The sequence below is a fragment of the Crocodylus siamensis genome, chromosome 4 (genome assembly GCF_052110815.1).
Source record: "Crocodylus siamensis isolate JL-2025a chromosome 4, ASM5211081v1, whole genome shotgun sequence".
Taxonomy (NCBI): Eukaryota; Metazoa; Chordata; order Crocodylia; family Crocodylidae; genus Crocodylus; species Crocodylus siamensis.
In genome coordinates, this window is record NC_143398.1 from 56,128,623 (window position 1) to 56,154,356 (window position 25,734).

Consider the following 25,734-nt stretch of genomic DNA (forward strand, 5'->3'; position numbering starts at 1 on the left):
CAAAATGGCAAAAATAGTTTAAAATAAACATGATTGAATGTAGGATCAGACTTAACTGATTTGGGTCAAACTGGTTTATGAAACTTCTGTCCCGGACACCTTCCTGGTTCAAAATGAAATCAGAGTCTCTCGGCATCCCAGAATGCGTTGCAGCTCTGGGCTGCGCTGTGTGATCCAAACAGTAGGGCTGGCCCTGCTCCTCTGCTCCCTAGCTGGAACAGTGAGGGCTGGTTGACAAAGGTGGAGGGGAGGGGGCAAGCCCAGCTGGGGATGCAACCCAGTCTGCAGGGGGTGAGGGGGAGGACTGCCCCCCAGGCAAACCCTGCCTGGGGTCTGGAGCCAGGAAGGGGTGTTAAAAACACCCCTTCCCCAGCTTAAACTCACTGCTGGTTGTGACTGTCGATTACAAATCCAAGAGGCACCCAGAAGAAGAAAGAGGAAGTGATGAGCAGCCCTGCAGAGTCCTGCTGCCATGATTGTGGACTGCAAATCCCAGAGACCTCGGGGGTAGCAGGAAGAGGAAGGGATAAATGAGGCCCAAGTTCCCTGATCATCCACATGTCAAATGATTGTCCTAACCACTGATGAACCTGAGAAACCTACTGTTTCAATAACATTTTCATCAGGAAACAGTCATTTTTCACAGATCTGGTGAATCAGTAAAATGTTTTGCTGAAAAAAAGTCCCAAATAGCTCTATATAGGACTTCTACATCATGTTACCACATTTAACAAATATACCTAACACCCATTCACAAACAAAGTGACCTGTACCCTCAGTAAGCTATAGCTGACTTAATACATTGCTTAGGTACTTACTGTGACTCTGAATCTGCTGTGTAGTTGTTCCTCTGCAAAAATATGGAACTGTAGAGGTTTGACACTGAAAATAATGGCGGATCTCAACATAGTAACAGTCTCCTCCAGCCTTTCACCACAGGCAACCACTGCAAGGTGCATTCTCTCTGCCGGTTGATTTTTCATAAAATTGTATCTAATGCAAAAATATTTTTAAAATAGTTAAATCTTTGATGGGCATAATATCATTAACTTAGACCAAGGCTATTTCATTAAAAAAGCAAAAAAAAAAAGATCATATGAAAATAGGATGAGCAATCCCACAACTGCATATAGATCAAATATTAAGAACACTCACAGAAAGAAATACCCACTTTTATTGAAACGCTTTCAGTCTTCATCATAAATAATTCCATCAAGAGTTATATTAAAATTGAGGAGTAACGCAGGTAAAAAGGCACTAATTTTAAAGGTTCCAGGATAACCTTAAATTTTGTGCATTAAATCTTTTGTTTTACATGAACGCTCTAGTAAGATATGCTAAGCGTTCCGGAGAAAGGGGAAAAAAGTATATAATAAACCAGCTGACTAGAGCTGACTGTGGCACTTACTAACTTATTGACCTTTTTTTAAGGCAACGCCATGGAAATATTATTTATTAAAAGTCCATCTACATGTATAAAGGAATTTTCCACAACATGAAGTGACATACTAGACAGACTATGTGGAGGTGAATGCTAGGGGAGCACACTTACTATGGCAGAGGGAAATAGGAGTTGAGTAGTAAGGATAGCCAGAGCTCAGCTCCTTTACTTAAGTGTTTTATAACACAGACCCATTCCAGCTCTACCTGCTCTGTCTCCCAGCATCACTAAACAGCTCCCAGACCCTACATGCAACCATACTCTTCTCAGGTACCTTTAACCCACTTATCACCATAACCTACCACAGCTCTGTTTAAGAGCATGCTCCCTTCTACCCATATTCTTGCTATTCACCATGCTCCCCTGTCACATTCAAAACCTTAAATATTGATGCATATAAATGTTTAAAGCAGAAAAACCATAGGGAAAGTGCACCACAGAGGCCAAGTTTACAAGTAAATTGTTGAAGTAAAGGAGATTAGTTTTAGAGAGGAGAAATTATAAAATAACATTGCTATATTCTTATTATCCATGTAAACCAAGAAAACGATACATAAGAAGTCTGGTTTACGTGAAGTCAATATGCTATTCTGCTTATCCAGTCTACATACAATGTAAACAAAAAGGAAATAAGGTTTATATTATCCACTCACCCACACTTCATTCATCAGTTACCCTTCTCAACTTCCTCCACCCATAGCCTGTACAATCAATCCACAGCTTTAACTAGATATATTGGCCATAATAATTAGAACACATGATCCCTTAACTATGTCAAGATGGAAATGTGTTTGGGAATAAGTTCTGCTACAGCACATCACAATTCACTATACTTTGGTCTGCTGTGCATGCATATCATGAAACTATTGTTATCCATTTGAGGACATAGATGTGATCCCTAAATCAGATGCTACCTATTTTATTAGATACTTGAAAACCATTTGTATTTGGGCCCCCCACATTCTTTTCTCACACAATCCTTTCCTAACTGTGGCAACTAGCATGTTGCACCTACAGAAAGCACTTACAAGAGAAAGTGATAGGGCTGGAGTGTCGTTGGAGCCATAATGATCCAGAAAGTATATGAGGCAAGGATTTTTTGCATCATCTTTTCTTGGACCAAACGTACCACTGGGAGTTCTGCTGGACAAGCTATTGGTTATTTACTCATGCAGGAAAGTAGTTTTAACAATCTACTTTTGTTACACAATTATTTTAATCAAAATCACCAGCTTAGTGTAACTACCCTAACTGTCCAAATCATCAGCACACATTCTGAAGAATATCTCAGTCTACAGAAAATATTTTGAAAATCTCCTCAAAAATGTTGAATGATATTTTTAAGTTAATTTTTTTTCAACCTATATTTAATTTCTAGGCATCTAGTGCTAATTTTAAGGCAAATATAAATTTTGTTTGTGGGAAATCTCTCTGGTGCATATTGTCACACATTTTATGAGTTTAGAACCTATTTAGTCATTTGTTGGAATATGCTAAAATTAAATGAGAAATATGTTAGCTTAGGTTCAAGAATTGTTTGTGCATACAATTTAAATCCATTTTCTTTTGAATCACTTATTTTTAAGCAGCAATGCAGGTTTTGATGCACTTCTCAAATAGGTCAATTTTTGCTTCAATCTGATACTCTAACCTTGAAATGGTCACACAATGTTCATAACACATGGATGAAAACATTAAATTACAAAATCTTGCAAGGAGAGAGAGACAGAGAGATCATTTATCAATTAGAAAACCTACCCAAAGTAATGATGCTTATCAAGCAACATTCAACCACATTCCCCAGCCTCAGAAAACCAGTAAAAGTAAACGCTATTTTATAGCCATCGTTTTTCATTTGTGCATCTAATCTCTAAATATAGCTTAATACCACAAACTACATTACAGTTATGCACAAAACAGGGTGCATCTGCACATGCGCCCAATTGCGCAGTTGTTAATGTGCAGTCATTTCACTGCACAGTCCCAGTGGTACATAGGTCATTTCCAACCCTACTGCACAGCAGCAATAAGCTACTGTGCAGTAAGCAGCGGAGTCACAGTTCACGTCCACCAACACTACGTCGCCATAGCTCATAGCTATGGTGATGTAGTATCTTGCACAGATGTGCCCACTGTCTTCGTAAAATATATATCAAGTGTCACTTAACACTTTTTACAACCAAGCATAGGAGGTTAATGTATACAATGGTGCCCCACAAAGGAAAAAAAAAGTTAAAATAAATCTTAAACAAAAATTGATGCATCACACAGAGACATTACTGTATTTTCCTGCACGCCACAAGTCCCCAAATAAGATACTACACACCCTGTTTCTGGAAGACAAAATGTAAGGGAAAAAAATATTTTTTTTCCAGAATCATGGCCTAGAGCTGGCTTTTTAAGGGAGAGCCTGGACTGAAAACTGGCTGCCCCTTCTCTCTGGGACACCAAACAAGGGGGGTGAAATCCAGTGTTACTCGTTTCATAGCTACTAACGAACTGTCAGTAGCTTTTTGGTGCTCAGCCAAAGTTACTGCTAATTCATAGCTGCTAAAGGAGTGACACTTTCTGAACCCTGTGCATGTGCGTAAACACTTATTTAAAAGAGCACCCATTTCCACAAAACCTGCCACAGTGACTACTGAAAATCAATTTTGTTGACTTAGTGTAACACCTAAGCTCAACAAATTTTTTAAAGTTACAAATTGTAAAAACAAAACCACAACAACTTAAAAACACCTCCAAAAAGAGTAAATGAATAGTGCTTCCAGGTCTTATTAAAGTAGGGAGGAAGAAAATAAAGTACAATAACAGAACTCTGAAACACCAAGCACTGCTAAAGCAAAAAATCACCACATATAACAAGAGCAACCAATATAAATGCAAAGCAGACTGAATAGGATTACAAGAGCTCAGATCCAAAATAGTACCACTGTATTTTGAAGATGCTCCAAAAACCAAAGTAGCCTCACCACAAATCCAGTGAAGACTGGATAACAATAATCAAGTTTCAAGGTGTAGGAGCATCCACTATCACAAGGCCATTATGCAATAAGGATATAACCTACAAAGCTACAGAGCTTAAGTTTTTTTTAATCATGTACAATCTAGAATTTTCCATAAACAAGGCATAAACAAAATCAGGAAAAACTTCTTTACAAGTCAAGTACTTTAGGGTCTGGAACAGGTTCTCCCCAGAGGTGGTACAGTCAACCACCCTGGCAATCTTCCAAAAAACATCCTGACACCCATTTTGCTGGGGTCAGCTGATCCCAGCAGTCTTTCCTGACCAAGTGCAGGTGGGCTGGACCCAATGATCTGTAAGGTCCCTTCCAGCCCCTAACAACTATGAAAATATGAAAACAACTCTAAAACGGCAGCGGTATTTCACAACCTTAACTGTGCATTAATTAAGTAGTTGGGTAAACTACTTTACCATATAACTAAACAAACATGAGAATAATCAAGTGCGTAACTCATAAAACTTGGTCTAATACCTGTTCAAAAACTCACAAGAAAATGCACACTCTGAAACCATATCTCCAAATAATCGGTAGCAATTTTACCCCTGAATTAATCGCTTATATCTCTACCATTTTCAAATGTACAGGATCATGGTCGTCTGTATGTAGCACCTCCTAATTTAGTTCTTTGGTTCACCAAATGATATCCAAGACTACTTTGTGGGATATCACAATTGACTGCCCTACCAGCTACTGGAAAATCTGGCATAAAGCCAAAAGTCTGACCTTTTTTCACTTGACTTTTCCAGAGACCAAGATCTTCTTCAAGACCCCCTTGTACTTTTTGCGCTATTCAACCTCAAGAAGAGTCATTCAAAAATCCTTGTACCCATCCACCACTGTGTTGACCAGACCCATAAAGAAATCCTCAACTTAATCACAACCTGAAGACAGGCAAGTGTACAGCAGACCCCGAACAAAATCCATCAGAACCAGGACAGAATACCACCAGCAAAGCCCAAGACAAGGAAGGTGGCACACAAGCTCAGCAACAAGAGTGCAAGCGGGATTAGGTAGGCCTTGACCATACTGAAAGAGACAAAGGACTCATCAGTGGGAACATCCAGGTCAAGCCAAAAGTACAGTCTGTGCTGAACCACCAAATAATAGCCTTGCTGCTCTACCCACCATGTGCCAAATGTATACCCACCCCCCACTTTCCTCAATGTGAAGATACACACCACACCTGCTTTTGCCCCTTAAAATATATCTTTCTGGGTCAAATAACATACTAGTAGCAGTATCTCTGGTTTCAGCTTTTTCCCCAGGGTAAGGAAAACAGCTTTCTGTGAGCTGAGATCCTTCAATACCCGTCACCTCCAAGCCTGGCCTGATGCCTTGCCATTCCAGCCATCAGCAACACGACTCTTAAATGGCATACAAGGAATACATGGACATGCAACTGTGTGACGGTTAGAGTGTGCACTTGTATAATGTCCAGATAAGAACTGAAATAGGACTAGGCCTTCTAACCAACCAGAGCAGTGGCTTTCAACCTTTTGTCCCTGTGCACCAGGACCAAGCCCCACACCAACCCATGTGGCCCAATCTAGTGCAGGGCCATAGTCTGTGGGGCTCCCCACTGTCCTGCAGGCCAGATGACAGGGCACCAGGTGATGAATCTGGCTTACAGCCCAGGGGTTGAGTACCCCTGATCTAGGGCAATACAAATAAATAGTGATTATGGGAACTAAACTCTCAAACACAAGATTCTCATAACTATCTAAAAGCATTAATTTTTTTAAATGAAAATGTAAACTGTTAGGTTTAATACATTTCTGAAACTACCGATCGAGATTTTAATTTTAGCTGTCAACACACAAAGAACTAAATATAAAAAAAATTATATTATGCAGTGTTGGAGTGATGCTGTAGACATGATGTTAGAACATATGCAAGGTGCAAGGATTTTGTAGGTGCTGTCTTTTATTAGACGACCTGCATGGCTGAGATACTTACGCCCCCCCTGCATTTTACATTTATAGTTTCATAGTTGGTAGGGTCAGAAGGGACCTGAGCAGATCATTAAGTCTGACCCCCTGCCATGGCAGGAAAGAGTACTGGGGTCAAACGACCCCAGCAAGGTGTTCATCTAGCATCCTCTTAAAGACCGCCAGATTAGGAGCCAGCACCACTTCTCTTGGAAGTTGGTTCCAGATCCTAGCCTCCCTGACAGTGAAGTAGCACCTCCTGATATCTAGCCTAAATCTACCCTCTGCCAGCTTGTGACTGTTATTTGTTGTCACTCCTGGTAGTGCTCAGGGGAACAGGAACTCTCCCTCACAATGCCTGCTGGTCCCCCCCTGACCAGTTTGTAAATGGCCACTAGATCCCCTTCAGCCTTCTCCTGTGGAGGTTGAACAGGTTCACATCCCATAGCCTCTCCTCGTAGGGCCTGCCCTGCTGCCCCCGATCATGCGAGTGGCCCTCCTTCTGGACCTTCTCAATGCTGTCCACATCACTCCTGAAGTGAAGCGTCCAGAACTGGATGCAGTACTCCAGCTGCAGCCTGACCAGCGTCTCATAGAGGAGGAGGATCACCTCCTTGGACCTGGCTGAGATGCATCTGTGGATGCATGACAAGGTGTGGCTGGCCTTCCTGACTGCACCCCCACATTGGCAGCCCATGTTCATTTTGGCATCAATAATGACTGCAAGATCCTTTTCTGCCTCTGCACCGATGAGAAGGGAGTTCCCCAGCCTGTAGGTATGCTGCTGGTTCTTCCTCCCCAGGTGCATCACCTTGCACTTGTCAGTGTTGCAACCCATCCTATTCTCATCCACCCACCCCTGTAACCTGTCTAGGTCCGATCGTAGCCTATTCCTCCCTTCTAGCATGCCCACTTCTCCCCACATCCTAGCGTCATCTGTGAATTCGAACAGGGTGCTTTTTACACCCTCGTCCAAGTCACTGATGAAGATGTTGAACAGTGCGGGCCCGAGGACCGAGTCCTGGGGGACCCCACTGCCCACATCCCGCCAGGTCAAATAAGACCTGCCCACCACCACTCTCTGGGTGCAGCCCTCCAGCCAACTAGTCACCCATTTGACTGTGTAAGTATCGATTCCATAGTCCCCTAGTTTTTTAATGAGAATGGGGTGAGAGACAGTGTCGAAGGCCTTCCTAAAGTCTAGAAAGACTACTTCCACTGCTACACCAGCATCTAAGGATTTTGTGACCTGGTCATAGAAGGCCACCAGGTTGGTCTGACAGGACCTGCCTCTAATGAACCCATGTTGGTTGCCCCTAAGCATAATCTCCCCTGCTGGCCCCTTGCAGACATGTGCCAGAATAATTATCTCAAAAAGCTTACCCAGGATCGAGGTCAGACTGACTGGCCTCTAGTTTCCTGGGTCTTCCTTTTTCCCTTTTTTGAGAATGGGAACCACACTGGCCCTTTTCCAGTCCTCTAGCACCACGCCAGAGCACCATGAGTGCTTGTAAAGCCATGCCAGGGGTCCCGCAATAACCTCAGCTAATTCCCTCACCACTCTGGGGTGGAGATTGTCAGGACCTGCTGATTTAAATACATCCAGTCCCTCCAGAAGTTCCCTGACTAGGTCCTCACTGCCCCTAGGCCTGGGTATACCTTCCCTGGGTCTTATGGGGGCCCTGGTGGGGGGGGTCCGTGCTCAGAATGTATACAACCCGGTCCCTGCTCAGAAAAATGGAGGCAAAGAAATTGTTAAATAGATTTCATAGACATTTGGGCTGGAAGGGACCCCAGAGGATCAGAGTCCAGCCCACTGCCCCAAGGGCAGGAAGTCAGCAGGGATCATAGGATCCCAGCAAGATAAGCATCCAAATGTGTCTTGAAGGCGTTCAAAGTGGGCGGCATTCTATTCCAAACCTTGGGGGCTCAGACAGTGAAGAAGTTCTTTCTTATGTCCAGCCTGAACCGGTCACAGTGGGGTTTGAGACCTTTTGATCTTGTCATCCTTTGGGGGGCTCTAGTAAACAGTTGTTTCCCCAGATCTTGATGAGCACCCCTGATAAACTTGTAAGTGGCCACCAGATCACCTCTGAACCCACCCCAGAGCCTGCACTTTTCCAGGCTGAAGAGCCCCATGTTAAATGGTGGAAAAAACTTCATCTTCTAATCAAGTACAGTGCATGCCAGAGGAAAGTGCATAGTTTGTGCCCTAGTCTTGTCTCAGTGAACCAGCAGATAATGCCATCAAAAAGAGCACAGTACAGTACAGTAGACTGTGAAAAATGATGTGGCAAAAGTCAGAAACCTGATTAGCTTGGAAGTTCTACATGTGTTTAAATATTTTTAGTGTCAGAAATGCAGAACAATTGAGAGAGATTTTACTATGATTTCATAACAGCAACAACAAAAAAAGGTCTGTCCAATGTCCCCTGTGTTGATACCTATAGAACTATATAACCTAGGTCCAGTTTGGCACAGAAAACAGCTCACTCTAGGAACAAATGCTTTATATTACACTAGAGTCAGGTCTACAGATGTGCAAAGGAATTATGTTAATAGGCTATAAAGAGGGACTTACCCAACTTGAGGAGGTGGGCGGCCATTTTCATAGACAGATTGCAGAGCTGGCTGCCAGTTTCGCAGGCTTATCATGACAGAGCGCCGCCATGCCTCTGATTGACCAAGTGGCCCTAGTGGTTCCAATCGGTGGTAAGGGGCAGGGGCGGCAGCTTTCATGCTGGCAGCCCCACCTCTGCCTTTCCCCACTGTGGGCTGCATGACCAGGCCACAGCAGCCATGAAGACCACCGACTCCTACTGAGGAGCCAGCATTTTTTTTTTTTTTGGGGGGGGGGGTGGTCCCCACGGATTTAGCATACATTGACCTATTTCACGGACAATGCCCCATTTCACAATTTTCGCAAAATCCATTAAATCACAAATTGAGTAGACCCCTAGATGTGAAGAAAGCCATACAGTAGTAGGTCCTGTAAGCCTCCCAACTGGCCATTGCAATGGGAATATTCAAAGCTTAAAACACCTGAAAATTAAAACTAGAGGGGACAATGGGCAAATCCAGATGCATTTGCCCAAAACGGTCTACTTGTTCCCCTACCCGATTTGATAATTATTTGTTTTGTTGCTTTTATAAGAGCTTTTTAATATTCTATGCCTGGCTTGTTCGGATTAGACCTGATGAAGAATGTCTTGTATTCGAAAACTTGCCTAACTATCCCAACTATAGAGTTGGTCCAATATATCAGTTATCACTCTAAGAAATTCTGGCCCCTCACATAATTTCTGGACCACCATGGCTACACCACTCTTACACTACCAGTTAAGGTATCTGCAGAACTACAGTAACATATATAAATTATTCATTAAGAAGCCATACCACCAGCTTCAATATACTGTGGAGTTCCTGGCATGTTCAGGACATACTGAAGATATAAAGCTGGTTCAGCATTCTTTTCATGCAGTACCTATGCCTGAATTCTTAGGGAATAAAAAAGTTTAATAAGGAATTTGCTGTTTCAAGGAATAAATCTAAGACTTGGAACAATGAGAAATTGGAAAGGAACTTAATCCAGTTTCCATATCAAGTTAAACTACAGATATCATGGCTGATTGTAATATACTTCATCAGTTTATTAAAATGGTAGCCCAAGAACTGTTTCTTATGATCTCGGTCTAGGATTTTTCCAAACCTTGGTAGAAAACTTAATTTAAAAAATTATAAGAAAACCGAAGCAAACATTCTCTATTTCTGCATGGAAACATTTATATTTGCAAGGAAACAAATGCTGCATGCTCAGAAGCACTGCTAAGGCACAGAGAGAAAGACTAGCTTGTGAAAATAACTGCACTATCAGCACAAGAAAAATGTATCTGAAACAATTTTAAAATTTGCTTAACTTGCCAGTTTGTTATATAGCCAAATATATTAGCTGCACTAGTCTGCAAGTGAGTTAACAATTTTCTCATTAATATCAGAGCCTACCTAAAAGCAGCTTCCCAAAAGCAGTTCATTCCACAAACATCAGAGGGCAGCATCCAATAGGAATTCCAGAAAGATACAGACAAATTCTTACACCTAACAGGATAAGACAGAAATAAGACAGTCCTATATGAATGTTACTGGGTTTTTTAAATTTTTTTTTTTTACAAAGTGAAATAAATTATTTTCTAGTTCAAACATCAATAGAATTGTCAATTACTCAGTGGTATAAGTTTCACAGCTTAGCTAAAACAAACAAACAAAACAAAACATACTAACTAGTCTAAAATTAAACCAACTAGCTAGAGATATATACAAAAAAGGTCACAGGGCATCATTAACATCCAGGGGCACAAAGTCAAGTCTCAGCTCTGATCCAGCCTCTTCTCCCCTACACCAGTTGGTGGGAAAGTGAAGGAGCTGGGATTACTTCCAGTATGCAATCCTGAAGTCCTCCTGCGAATCTCTCTTTAGTATAAACCTACATGGGTTGCATTTGAAATGTTGTATCACTAACTGGGAGGGAAATGAGAGGGAATTTTCTGTCTCTATTCTTTAACTTTACATCTGGGTTAGTTTCTAAGGTGCCATCCTGCCATGAGTTCTGCTATGCCTCTTGCAAGGGCAAAGGATTTCAATTAGCCTCTCTTTCTGCCACATACAGTACAGGCATACCTCATTTTATTGCGCTTCGCTTTATTGCGCCTCGCAGATATTGCATTTTTTACAAATTGAAGGTTTGTGGCAACCCTGCATCGAGCAAGTCTGTCGGCGCCATTTTTCCAACAGCATTTGCTCACTTCATGTCTGTGTCACATTTTGGTAATTCTCGCAATATTTCAAATTTCAGCAACCACCACCCTGATCAGTCAGCAGCCATCAATATCGAGGCAAGACCCTCCACCAGCAAAAAGATTACAACTCGCTGAAGGCTCAGATGATGATTAGCATTTTTTTGGCAATAAAGTATTTTTTAATTAAGGTATGTACAATGTTTTTTTAGACATAATGCTACTGCACACTTAATAGACTACAGTATGGTGTAAACATAACTTTTATATGCAGTGGGAAACCAAAAAATTCGTGTGACTCACTTTATTGCGATATTTGCTTTATGGCGGTGGTCTGGAACCGAACCCGCACTATCTCCGAGGTATGCCTGTATTTTGTTTTTCTCCTTAAAGAACATTCCCAGTGCCTACTTCTGCTGTCCTTCATTCTTTTTAAAGCACAAAGCATGAAATTATTTTCTCTCTGCTGTCCATACTGCATTCACAGAGCAGCAGTGAACATGACTAGTCTAATTTTCTATCCAAACGGTGAGCTACAGCAAAAACACCAGAACTGTGTGGAGAAACGACGAATATAACTCTATATTGGTTTACCAAATTTTGTACTCACAATGACAAGTTAATTTTGTAACTGTCTTATAGTTTTTAGCAAAGACTTTATATTATTTTCTCTTTTCTGTATAACTGCCGTGCGGCACTCTCACATTTATGTAACCTTGAAGTAGACTGTTAATCAAAATGAACGCTTTGTACTTTTCTCCACTGGCATTAAGCTACACATGCGCATTCTGTAAATTTCATTTCTTATCTAAAAGTGTCATTTCTGCAGAAATGAAACTTATGTAGAAAATCTGCCTAGCAATAATTATGTAAAAGAAAATTATCCTATCTGTATACTGTAGTTAGTGTCATAGAGGCAGTCCAACAAACATTTATAAAAAAGAGGCAAAAAGCAGGAAGCAGCAGAGACGACAACTGGAAAACTCTGTGGGCCTGATCACCCCGCAGACCAGTTCTCAGCCTCCCCGCCTGGGCGTATCCCAGCGAAGATAAAGGCCTCAGAAATCCAACAACTGACAACGATTCACTGTGTTACAGTATTGGTTTGTGTTTCCCAATTATGAGCCGTTGACCAGTTCTGGGACTTAAGGAGTCGGCAGCCGCACCTAGCTTTGGACTTGTTCCACTGTTGGAACGCAAGGGCTGGCTCTGGAACCTCGTGAACCAATGGACACCCTATAGATTAAGAGACACTAACTACTTACTCTAAGTCGTCTACTTGTGCCAACTCGGCGAACCTCGAGGGCGGCTAAGAGCTACCTCAATCCCGCCCCACAAGCCGCGCGCTCGCACAACTCCGCAAAGCCCGCGGCTCCTCTAAGCGGTGCCGGAGCCACTAGCCCGGCATTTCTCCACAAATTTAACATATAAAAATTTAAAATTTTGTAGAAAATGGTAACAGAGTTGGTAAGTCAGTCTACTGGCCAACAGGGTAGGTAATATCACCTAACAAATGATTACTTGACCAAGGTCAAATATTCCAGCAAGCCAAGAAGGCCCTGATGTACGTTGCTGCCTACATTTTTTATTAAAGTATGATGCCACCTGTTCACATGGCAGAAGTGAGGCCCATGCCCCCCAACCCTACAGAAGACAGGTTACACAGACTTCTTCCCCCCATGCCCCCGACACACACCTCTCCACATCATCATACCCCTAAACCCCCCCAGTACACATGTCCATAATGTAAACCATCCTTCCCTGCTCCCCTCTCAAGTTCCTGAACCCTCTTGTCACCTCCCTCCATGGAACCACATGGAACTCCAGAAACTATTCTGTGCTATGGAAGTTTTTATTTTGCTGGTTTGGGTGCCTTATACTTGACATCCACTGCAATTCAGGTATCATCTATTCAGTAACAAAAAAAGGACCAGGGACTCCCATAGGTGGCATGTCACACCTATTTAAAAAAAAAAAAAAAATATCACTCCCATGAATCCATAATGCCACCCCTTTTTTCTCCCCACAACCTGTTATCTGGGAGTCTGTAAAGGTCCTGTAACGGGAAAAAAAACAACGTAACTGAAAGATGGGCCATTTGCTTGACTACAATAGTAGCAGTCTGAAACAGAACTGTATGGCTGCTGGTTGACTGAAATATGAGATACACCCCCATTCCAGCAATCAGAAGCATTTGTATGAATTTGAGTTTTCTTAAGTATACATAAACATGGAAAAATTGTTAAAGCCAAGCATAAGTACTTTTTCAGTACATTACACATGTAGCCATGTACTCAGTTGCTATCAAAGATTATTGCAGTCAAACAGCAAGGAAAAACTGATTTACATCAAGTTTTTTACCTTTTATATTCTACTTAAAATTTACCAGTATCACAGGCAAACTTTAAAGAAATTATAAGTGAGAATGAATGGAAGCTAGTTGCGTTTCTTTATCTAATAGATTTTTAACTACTCCATGGAATTTAGCAGAGCTTCCTGCTCCTGAAGTATCTTCAGATGTTCATCAAATTGGTATTAAGAGGTTTTTGGATTGCATGTCTGACTACCAGTAAAAAAGTGAATCTGACTATATGTTTGACAGCTATAGTTACTCCCACAGTACACCCATTTCATAGTTTTGAAAAATCTTCATAAGCTAGAATTGTATACACTACAGCCAATTTACTATATTTCAAGTAGGAAACAGTTTGCAGTAAGTCTTCTGAATGCTTGAAGCAGCAGGTGGGGAACACCACCGCCCCACCCCCCACCGATATTCTAATCATACAATCTCCTCCTGTCTCCAGTATAGTGATTCTCAACTATCCTGAGGTATCTTGAGATCCTTTCAGGGGTGCCACAATGTTAGATGTTAGTGGTGCTGGCTCCTACCCTGGAGGTCTTTAAGAGGAAGCCAGACGAACACCTTGCTGGGGTTGTTTGATCCCAGTACTTTCTCCTGCCTTGGCAGGGGGTCAGACTTGATGATCTGCTCAGGTACCTTCTGACCCTACCAACTATGAAACTATTTACTAACTTAATTCACAAAATAAACCCAGAGGTGTTAAATAGAATTCCAAACTTGTGGTCTTTCTGGGTTCATTGGGCTCTATTCTTTTTCTGTAGTCAAAAAAAGTGAAACTAAGAGCCAGCACTAAGGGGTGCCACAAGTCTATCCAGGGCCTAAAAAGGCTGAGAACCACTACTCTAGTATGTGATAGTTGGAGTCATCAACTTCCTGGTAACAATTCCAAAACCAGCATTTTACTCATTCTACCGCACAGCTGAGCACACAGACCAACATGCTTTTGAAATGGTCAACAGCATGACCACTGAACAGGGTCCACAGGTCATTTCAGTTGCAACTGATAAAATTAATATAAAAGCTGCTTGGGATTTGTTGATAAATGCATACCCACAGCTTCTACATTAGGTATATGCTGCCCATACAACATAGCTCTTCATGATGCTGAAGATTTGACAGCTCTTGAATCTGCCTGTCAAAATACTATCGTGATATTAAAAAATAAATAAATAAATAAAATAGTGCCAGCAACCACATTTCAGCCTAATTTTAGTGCGACACAAAGATTGGATCCATTCTCAGTAAGCCTTGTCGTGCTCTTTAGTTTACCTTAACCTGAAACTCACTGTATTCAGAATATGGAAAACAATAGTTCTGTATTTTCTTGTGCAAAGAACAAAATCCCAAACATGAAGAAACATTTGAGATACTACAGGCAAATTGCATTTACATATCCTATACTTATAACTGCACACCTAAAGAATGCTTGCTGCTTCACCACTGTGGAAAGTGTTCATCCTGCCAGCTACAGTAGCAGAAATTCTTTCAGCAATTCCCCATAATACTACTTGTGTGGAACAAAACTGGTCAGCTTGGGAGAACCACCCATTTACAAATCAGAACTAGACTGAAAACCTCCACTTCTGCAAAGCAGGTGACATTGTATCACAATTTACAACTAGAAAAGAAAATAGGAGGAGTCAACACAATATTCAGGGACTAAGAAGAAAGATACAGATGAATTTGATGATAAAGTTATGACAAAAACAAAACTGATGAACCTAGTACAAGAAGAGTATACAATGCAGAGGGAAATGCTTGAACTGGACTGCTGCCTGACTATCATCGTAACTATAGTTAAATTTGACTTTTTCTATAGTTGCTAGGAGTTTTATTTCTGTTTAATTTTATTTTTTTAGTTCCATCTTCAGATTTAAATAGTACCCTAACATTGCTAACGATAAAATTATTCATTATTTGTAGGAATTTCATTTGTTTTACAGTTTGCAAGTTAGACCTCTCAGATTAACTTTTTTTTTTTTTTTAGTTATCTTAGTAATTGTTAGTACACACTCTGGTGGAGACCATGAAGGTTTTTTGTTACTGTTCTAATAAATTAATGCTTTAAAACATTTGATCATTTTTACAGTATTTGACAATATCTGACTAAGAGCTGACCAAATATTTTGTAACCAATCAATCAAATACCCAGTCCTACTCAGTTGTTCAAGATTCTGCTCAAGTAAGCTTCCAATTTGCCATGGACAAATTAGCTAACCTAGTATATTTAGAGCGTGAAAATATTTTTTACTTCAAATGGGGGGGGGGTGGCTTGCTGATTATATTCAAATGTAAACACAAGAAGCAACCTAAAATTCTATTTAAGTATTCCCAGTAAGTTAATTATTTTAAGATTTTCTCTAGTTAAAAAGAATCTCTTTTACTTGGACAAGGGAAGGAACTGTTTAAAACAATTAAACATGTTTAACTATACTCCGCTATAGATGGACAAATAGCATTATAACGTGTCAGTGCACTCAACCTGCTAAAATATATTGTGAGACATAGCTACAGGAGCCCTAGATAAGATTTTTAAGTAGTTCTTAATAGCTGTTATCTCACCTGTTTAAGCACTTCTTTCCACCGAAGGCTCTTCACTTAACATGAGAACCCAACAAATCTACACATTTTCTTTACTAAAAAATCTTAAGATGCAAAATGGCAGAATCCATTACTGCTTTGTAACCAGATTATAATGAATGCTGCACAGCATTATAAACCATGCTGAGTAAGTTTTCCTCCTCCATATTAATGACAAATGCAATTTCTTGACCTGTTAGATTCAGAAGCAAAACAGCAGGTTCTCCTGGTGCACCACCCATTCTTAATAGCAGTAGTCAAACAGTAATTATAGAAAGCTTTTAGAAGTGCAGGTTTCCGGGCGTTTTTAAGTCAACTTCAAATTAACTTACGTAAACATTTTAAGTGATCAAGTTGTGTACTGTACCTCAAACTTAAGGATGTAGTTTGACACTTAACTTCCAATGCTCAGCCTTCCTGTCTTGAGATGCAGGCAAAGCACAGCGTGAGCATGTCTAAGGGTATAACCATAGAGCACAATTTTTAACTGGTAAATGGGAAGGCGCAGTGGCACCTTAGGTCCCTGGCACACAGTATACTTAAGATGTAATTAACCAATTAATCACATATTAAATTGTTACCTGGTTCAATTAATGGTATGATAAAACAAGGAATAGGGACAAAACTATTACACAAAAAAGTTAGCCAGGCATGAGCTCCCACCTTCAGGATATGTCCTTGGGTTGGGAGCTCTGCCAGCTGATCTGGGCTCCCAGACAGGGGACTGAATCATGTACCCCCATAGCCAGGAACCCCATCAGCTGATGGCTCCAGCTGCAAAAGCTTGCTACTTGCCAATGCAGGGGGAAGCCTAGGATTGTGATCCTGCCTATACCACCATCTGCACCATCAATAAGGTGTGATAGAATCTAACTGTGGATCCCACAGTCGCATCTCCTGCCATGCATGTGTGGCATATGGCAGGAAGTTAAAGTGTGAGGATTGTGCATCAGATCCCATGGTGCCTTAACCTGCAGGTCTGCCAGTGGCCTCAGAGACATAAGCTTTCACAAGTGACAACCTACTTCATGAGATGCTATGAACGGACTGCTATAAATGGAACAAGCATATTAAATAGAAAGGAATAAAATAATTTATCTACAAAGGACAGGGAAAGGGGGAAGAAAGGACAGGGGAAGAAGCACAGCTGAGAGAAGTCCCAAGGTGGGCTGAAGAAATCAAAACGGATAAACCTTTCCCTAACTTATTAAATACCTCTGCTCTCTGCAAGTTCACCAGTACATGCCTTTTCTCTGTTTTATGTAAAGCATAACACCCTAGGTGCTGAGCAATATTCTGAAATGTGCCAGAGGTATGAGGAGATAAAGCAAACAACCACAGGCTCAGGGTCTCCCTTTCTGGCTGTTCCCCCAAGAAAGTAAGAACTGCAGTAAGCTTTTTAATTCTGCCACTTAATTCACAAATGATTGAGAAGTGCATTGAGTCTAACAAGGGGTGCCCCGATTCTAAGGTTGAGAACCACTAGTGTAAAGGAATTTGCACTCAGTTCTTCATCTTCACTGAGGATCAGTGGCTTTCCCAGGACAAAAATCTTGAATCACCTGTTTAACCTCAGGGTCAAGGATTTGCCTTATTGGATCTTTCCCAAATCTTAGTACCTCATTTGAAGTTTAAAGGCAACAAGATTACAATAATCAGAATTGGTAAGAATCAGATTGTATAGAGCCTAACTTTACATTAAAAATCAAGACATGGGGAAAATATAACTGGCATCATGTCATTTTGACATGATCATGCACTCACTCACAATCTTGCCCTTTAAAAGAACAGCCTTTGATTCTCTAAGCCCATAAGATGGTACTTAAAAATGTCCATGCTTTTAATATTGTGAAGATTGACCTTTCATTTTCAAGTGTTTCAATGCCATTTCCTCCTAATGGTTGCATACATGTCCTAGAATCTTTTGCCAGCTACTGGGACAACTCCTTGAGGCACTTAAGTAGCTAATAAGCATTCTAGCAAGTGTTTTGGACTAAGTCTGTCAGACAAGTCAGACCGCAAAGGATAGATCCAAAAAAGAAAAAAAAAAGGGGGGAGGGGGGGCATAATTACACCCTCTGCTGCTTAGTATTGGCCTGTGCTTAGTAATCTAATTAGCATTCTCTGGTTGAAAAAAAAAAATGGGGAGCAAAAAACAGATGCAGTCCAGCACAGCCACGAGCAAAACAAGATATTTTGTGGTTTCAGGATGATGGCAAAGTGCCAGATTTTATGGCTTTCAGTCTAAAGGGCCTTTACATAAAATGGCATAATCCACACTTCCTGAAACAGTCTGAAAATTCTGGCATGTATTAATTTATGGTAACTTCATATTTTGGAAATCTACACAATTAGTGACACTAGAAAAGTACTTTTAAAAGAAACTGATTGGGAGTGGATTCAAAACCCTTATTTTGGATTCCATTTTTTGTTAACTAAGACAAAAGCTCCCTGTATGTTCTACAAATGCTTTCTTCAAAAGCTCACTGAACTTACAGCCTGTAATCATAACTGAAGCTGGGGCAAGATTAGAAGGGATGCTCAATTTCCAGACTTCCTGAATTAGTGGGTCAGACTTTGCAAAAGTATGTCAGCAGCCTGATAGCTTCAAGAAACAGCATTAGCCAAGATGGATGCATCTACACATGCGCTTTAATGAACACAAGGCTATATGACTGCACATGAGAGCATCACAGCAAAAAACATACTGATACACTAATGCACAATAAAATTATGTTACTGCACATTAAGCATCACTAAAAAAAGCATGCGCTTTTGCTTTGTGCATCAGAGTAGCCTAATGTGCATTTCATTAGTACTGTACATTTAGTACCTCTAATGTAATGAGCAGTAGCAAAAGTCCACAAGTGAACATGTAGATGTGCCCACTGACTTCTACTTCTAGGCCAATTTCATCCCAGGTGACCCAGGGTCCTGCAAGGGCAGGAAGCAGGGCTGTCTGGAGTATTCCTAGGTTGGGTCCTGTCATGGTGGAATGCTGCCTGCCCCTTGTGCAGACTGGTGACCACATCCTGTACAGAGTAAATCAGCGTTCAGCTACCCTGGGGCTCACCAGGGAATGCGGGAGAATGCTCTCCACACCCCTGCCCTTGCACAGCCCTGTGGTGACTTGGGTCTACACATGGATCAGAAGAAAAAGGCACCATCAACTTAAACAGTCTGGGTGCTGTTCAAGGGCCTGTCTGCAGGATTCCCACAGCTTGCTGTGGGGCAGACCATCAGGAAACTAGCACTCATCCCTTCCTGTGAGTCCTCAGGACCCCAAGAGAAGCAACCAGTCATTCAGTTTGCGGTAGAAAATCTCTGGGGAAGAGAACTTCCTGGTCAAAAGCACTCATTTTTTCATTGCAGATCCGGCTTTCTTCTGCATAAACCCCCTTGAACGTATGCTGGCTTTCATGCTGGAAGAAAGTAGAGGGGCACTGATATATCGGTGGCATACTGGATTGGCACCAATAAAAGGAAAATTAACATTATTGGCACACGGTTTGACTGGTGTCACCGATAATGTCTCTGATAAACGACATGTGCATGCACACAGCCACATGCATGCACAGGGCCAGGAATGCAACTCAGCAGCTTGCACAGCAGCGTCTGGCTGGTAAGTCTGTAGGGGGAAGGGGCAGGGGGGAGAGGGCAGATCAAAGCTCCCATGGTGAGGGAAGAAGTGGGGCTGGGGCAGGGGCAGACAGTGCCCAGCCAGGGCAGAGAATGCAACCCTGCTGGGAGTGGGATGGAGCCACAGGCAACTTGTCCAAGGGGCATGGAAAGGAGGTGGGGAGAGGGGTCAGCTCCCTACCACTGGGCACACCCCTGGGAGAGGCATAGGGTGGCATGTGCCCTTCAGGATGTATGTGCTGGCCACAGGCAGGCTGCCTGCTGTGGACTTGGGGCTGGGTACAGTGCCAGCCTCTTCCTGGCGAGGGCACTAAGCCAGGGCTGGTCAGGCAGCAGCACTGGGAGGGGTAGCTATGGAGTGGGCTATAGGCACCCCAAAATCCACTGTAGCCACCCCTCCCAGTGCCACCACCACCCGCCCCAAGCCCAGCCCCATGGCCAGGAAGGGACTGGCACAGCCCCTGGCCCCAAGCCCACAGCCCACCCTAACCCCACGCACAAATCCAGGGGAGAGGAGTACATGCCCCCCATGCCTACACCAGGGGTACGTGTAGTGTGCCCCCTGGATGAGCCTCCCGCAGCTCCATCCTGCTCCCAGTAGAGGTGCATTCACTGCCCTGGTTGGGTAGCACCTGCCTCTGCACCACTCCATCCCTCACTGTGGGGGCCTCAATCTACCCCCCACACCTCTCCCCGCTCTCACCACAGACTTACCAGCTGGTTGCTTGCTCCAAGCTGTCAGGCTACATTCCTGTAAATTAGCTATTCAATCGGTATCAGCTGATATGGCCAGTTAATAATCAGCCATCAGTATCAGCCAAGAAAATCTTTATCGGTGCACCTCTAAAAGAAAGTTGTTTCTCCTGGCATAAATGTAACACCTGCTGATGACCTGAGAAAGGACAAATGGTTAACTCATTTGCAGACTTTGTGTATAGTCTCATCAACCCACAACTGCACATATCCAGTCTGATAACAGGGGACAAAAATTATGTACATTTTGTAGAGTGTAAGCTGCAAGACTTACTGGCAAATGATTATGTGGGTCAGATCAGGTGTTAAGGTTGGCCCTGCCTTTATCCACCCTGTAGGGCTTCACAGAGTACTTATCCAATCTTATCTTTAAGAGAATGTTCCCATTTCAGTAGAGTGGTTTCACTTAAGTAAAACACCCTACTTGATTTTCAAAAAAGAAAAAAAAACCTGACTACCCAAGATAAGACTTTTTCCTTTCTTTTTCGCTGAGGTTTTAAGATTGTAATCATCTGCTTGACCATTTTTTTCCACCAAAGTCCTCTGAAAGCAATTCATAACTAGCTTATTTGAACCTCTTTCTGCAAAAACTTCTAGAGTACAACTGGAACTCTCTTTCCTCATCAAGCCACTGAAGTGAGGAGGAGAGAGGCTAACTTGCACTAGTTTGCTATTTCTGAATTGAGAGGCATTAAGGATTTCTTTCATTTTAGTTACATATACCTTAACTACAACAGGAATCTGTAGCTACTTGATGTTCAGCTGCTGTACACCTGAATAAATATAACTAGAAGCCCAACTCACTTATGAATTTGTCTTTTCTTATATTACTCTAACACAGGGATGGGCAATTATTGTGGGTAAAGGGCCACTTACTAAGTTTTGGGAAGCCATTGAGGGCCACATAAATAATAATTTTCTAAATTTTTTAGGGGCCCCGCGGGCTGGATAGAGTGGCCTGGTGGGCCACATCCAGCTCCCAGGCCGCATTTTGCCCACCCCTGCTCTAACAATCTCAGGGCTGAAGGCAACAACAATCCCTTGACATAAATAGCCACAGAAAATTTAGTTTTTTAGGTACCACATTTTTCTAGCATTCCCAAGTGACCTGCTCTGCACTAGCTTCAGCTCTGTACCTTTGGTTTTATACATGGCACTTCCTTTATAAGAGATTTCCTATACAGAAGAATTAACTCACTCCTGAAGAAGCTGTTCCACAAATTCAGACCTAAGATATTTTTTTTCAGAAGTGTCTAAATTAAGGTCCCATTTTCAAAAATTTCCTAGAGACTTTTGAAAGTTGGACTGGTAGTTGTCACCCGCATCCTTTTCAGCCCTTTGTACTAAAAAGAACAGGTGAGAGGGCACGGGCAGCTTCACAATGAAAGAAAGCATGCCACAGATATTGCGGCCCTGCACAGGTGTACCAAGAGCCAGAGTGGGGCTAGCACATGCCTCACAGTGTGCAAGGCTGGGCCAACCACACGTGGGGCACACTCCACCTGCAGAGTCCCGCTGCACCAGCCCCATGAGCTGGCTCAGCCCAATCCACACCAGCCCTGGCGCCAGTGCTCAGGACCAGTGTGGCACAGGGGCTGCATGCAGCGCATCCCTGACTGAATCCCCATACGCCAGATGGGCTTCGTGTGCTGCATGGGCTGGCTCGCAGGACTCCTTGGGCAGATGCGGCCTGCAACCTATGTTTGATGCCTCCAATTTAGGGTTACCCCATTCATCAGCAGAATGAAGCAGCCTCTGCACTGCAGTTCCCAGCAGCTTCTGCTCCCCACTGCTACCACCTCTGGGTTTTCAGACCTGGCAGATATGGGCCTCTAGCACCTTGTGTCCTATGCTCCTTCTCCTGTGCCAAGCCCTCCTGACACCTTTGAGCCAACTAAGCTGAGCTGAAAACCACGCGGCCTCCCCTCTGCACTGGGAAGTGTCCCTTGCACCCCCCTTCACTGCTTCAGTCCCTGAGACTAAGAGAGAGGGGGGCTCGACAGGGGCTGGATCAGGCCAGGCCGCGCGCAGGGGCTCCAGGCTGAGGCGGCGGCCGGCCCGGCCCGTGGGCACCGAGGCCCTTCGCCCGGGGGCGGGCCCAGGAGCCGGCCGCGGCTTCCGAAGGCGCGGCAGTACCCCCACCCCCAGCCCGGGGCCCGGCAGTACCTGTGAGGCGGCGGCAAGGCGTGGGCGCCGCGGCCTTCCCGAGCCGCTGCTGCCCGCCCGGGGCCACCCGCGCCCCGCCTCCGCGCCGCGGCGTCCGGCCCGCGCGGCTTCCCCCGCTCGGCGCCGGGCCCGGGCTCGGCGGGCAGCGCCAGCTGGCTGAAGCCGTAGAGCAGCGAGCACAAGCCGCAGCCCAGGCACAGCAGCGCCACCCGCGCCACGCGCCGCATCCCGGCCGCGCCGCCCCGCGCTGGGAGCCCGGGGGCGGGACGAGCCGGGCCCGGGCGCCCGGGGCAGACTGGGAGGGGGCGGGGGCAGCCAGGCCCTGCCCCGGCCCGGCCCAGCCCGGCGCGGAGCTCCTCCTCCTCCTCCTCCTCGCTTCCATTCCCGCTCAGGGGCGGATCCCGCCACCGCGGCTTGGCCTTTGAGCGGGCTCCGCCTGTCGGTGAGGGCGGGCGGGGCCGAAGCTCCTCAGGTGCCGCCGCGTCTCCTGTCGCGCAAGCCGCCTGCCGGAGCCCGGAGCTCGCCGCTGTTGCCGAGCGGACGAGAGCGATTATGTGGTACGATCCTGTCCCCCCTCGTACAACGGGTGATCGATAGTGGTAAACGCGCTCGAGTGTACAGTAGTCAGTAAGGCAGCTCGTTGATGCAGCAGGGCAAAACCTAAGTCACTCTCCGAGTCTTAACCGACTTGGGGGTTTGCTGTCACCACTTTTTTATGACTGCTTGCCTCAACATAAAGATTTTGTTTGTTTTTGGAAAGAGATGTCCATACACACACACACACACACACACACATATATACACACACCATCTAGCATACATTCTTCACAAACCTTAAACTAATTTTCAAAACCTTTTTTTGGTTTAAAAAAATATGTATATATACACACATACATATACACACATATATATATATGCACACACGTACACTTTCTAATACGCTTTTCTTCCCATACCTTAACTCACCCAACAAAACCTATAAACCCATTACCCCATGCAACTGCCTACTGGCTTCCCTACCCCAAACACAGCCTCAAAACATCATGCCTGTCCCAAAAATCTCACATCCATGCACCTGCTACAGTGATAGCACTCATGTACCTATGCTCCCATCCATAACCCTTTCCTGGTTACGTTCACACTGTCCCTTTGGTTCTAGCTCTGGTTACAAGCTTTGAGCCCTTTGTTCATATCACTGTGACAATTGCTGTTGCTGTTGCTCAACATAAAGAAATACTTCAATTTTGATGCCCAGTTCTCTTGAAGAGAAAAATAGAGGACATAAGGGCGCCCTGTTTCATATCAATAGAGGACAACCAGACTGTCCTCTATGATGGCCACCCTAGGACTGGTACAGGGAACTGGCCCAGGTCCCCTGGGTGGAGGAGTGGGGAGAGTGGTCTGTTTATTTTAGCAAGATAAAGGAAAATAAGAAAGAAGCAATGACCAGCCTGGTTGACAGAGCTGGGGTGGAGCACCAGTAAAATGAGGAGATGCTGGAAACGGTGGTCTTTATGAAATCTACATGGCATGACTGCAGGACCCTAGGGCAATGCAGAACTGCCTGCAGAAACTCACGCAGGTTCTTGGGGAGGACGAGGGACAGAAGCTGGGGGAGGAGTGGACACTGGAGGGGATCAACATGATGCTCTGCGGCTTCTGGGACAGTAAGACTCCTAGGACAAATGGCTTGCCCAAGGAGTTGGCTTTCTGGGACCAGGTGGGTCTGGACCTGCTGGAGGTCTATAGGGAGCTCCTGCAGGAGGGTCACCTGGGAACAGAGATGGAGGAGGGCCTCATAACCCTTATTTACAAGAAGAGGGAGAGACCTTCAAAACTGGGGTCCATTTATGCTCCTGAACCTTGACTACAAACTAATGGCCAAGATGTTGGCTGAGCGTTTTAAGTCTGTTATAGGTGCAGTGATCCATGAACATCAGGCATGCTTGGTGCCGGGTTCACAGATCCACAGAGTCCTGGTGCAGCTGCAAGATGTGCTACAGTACCAATGGGAGAGGTGACAATATTGGGATGCTTCCTACTGGAGATGATGAGAAAGATGGGAGTCCCTGCAACCTTTGTCACCTGAATAAAGCACTTTACACCAATATGACCAGCAGGATACTGGTGAATGGGTCCCTGACAGCCCCAATTGTGGTGTAGTCAGGTGTGAGATAGGGCCGACCACTCTCCCCAATCCTGTTTATCCGCGCAATGGTATATGGAGTAGCAGCAGGCCCAAGCTTAACATGAAACAAAGCACCTACCTAGTCCTGGGCAACCCCGAGGACCTGCCACCCCTAGGGGTCTCCGTCCCCCGCGAGGGGGTAAAGATCCATGGGGTGGAGTTTGACCAAGAGCTGATGGGACAAAGGGTATGGGAAAAGATGGAGTCCAAAGCCAAGCAGAAGCTGGGACTATGGCAATTGTGCTGCCTGCCAGTGGGGGTGGGGAGTGGTGCTGATGAAAGCGGTGCTTCTGCTTATGCTCCCATACAGCGCTACAGTCTTCCTCACCACAGAGCAAGTCATTTGCAGAATCCAAAGAGCCATTTGTGTTTTCTTTTAGAACTCCACCTGGGAGAAAATAGCAAGGACCAAGCTATACAAAGTGAAATGGTTCAGAGGCGGAAGAATGCCAGACATCCTACTCTTCCTCTGGACATACATGAGCTACGTTTGCAAACCGACAACAGGCAGAATCCAAAACCGCCCAGTAACAGAGAGCCTGGGCTCTGTTACTTTAAGATAAAGGCAGCCCAGCCAGGGAGTACTGCAGGGCAGGCAGGACACAGCAGCTTCCAGTTGCCAGGGCAACCAGGCAAATGAGGCAGTTAGCAGACACCTGCAAGTGGTCAGCTGACCATATGGAGGCAGGGCCCAGGGAGCGTATAAGCCAGGGGCGGGCAATTATTTTGGGTAGCGGGTTGCTGACTGAGTTTTGGCTACCCATTGAGGGTTGCATGACAGGCAGCCCAGGGCAGGTTAATATTAATTTTCTAAATTTTTTAGGGGCCCCACAGCCCAGATAGAATGACTTGGCGGGC

The 25,734-nt window shown here is 44.2% G+C and overlaps 1 protein-coding gene across 2 annotated transcripts in view; it reads right to left on the reverse strand.

Annotated features, from left to right (window-relative positions):
* The window catches only part of GXYLT1 (glucoside xylosyltransferase 1), a 48,374-nt gene extending 25,379 nt beyond the window's left edge, over positions 1–22,995 (reverse strand). The window contains exons 1-3 of one of the 2 annotated variants that reach the window (XM_090042338.1): positions 22,689–22,995; positions 10,398–10,490; positions 819–993 (exon numbers count right to left, since the gene is read on the reverse strand). In XM_090042338.1, coding sequence (XP_089898464.1) covers positions 819–993; positions 10,398–10,490; positions 22,689–22,915 — 495 coding nt within the window. In that variant the 5' untranslated portion in view covers positions 22,916–22,995. The remainder of the gene's footprint in view (positions 1–818; positions 994–10,397; positions 10,491–22,688) is intronic. The other variant, XM_090042339.1, reaches the window with a different exon arrangement.
* Positions 22,996–25,734: the final 2,739 nt, after the last annotated feature.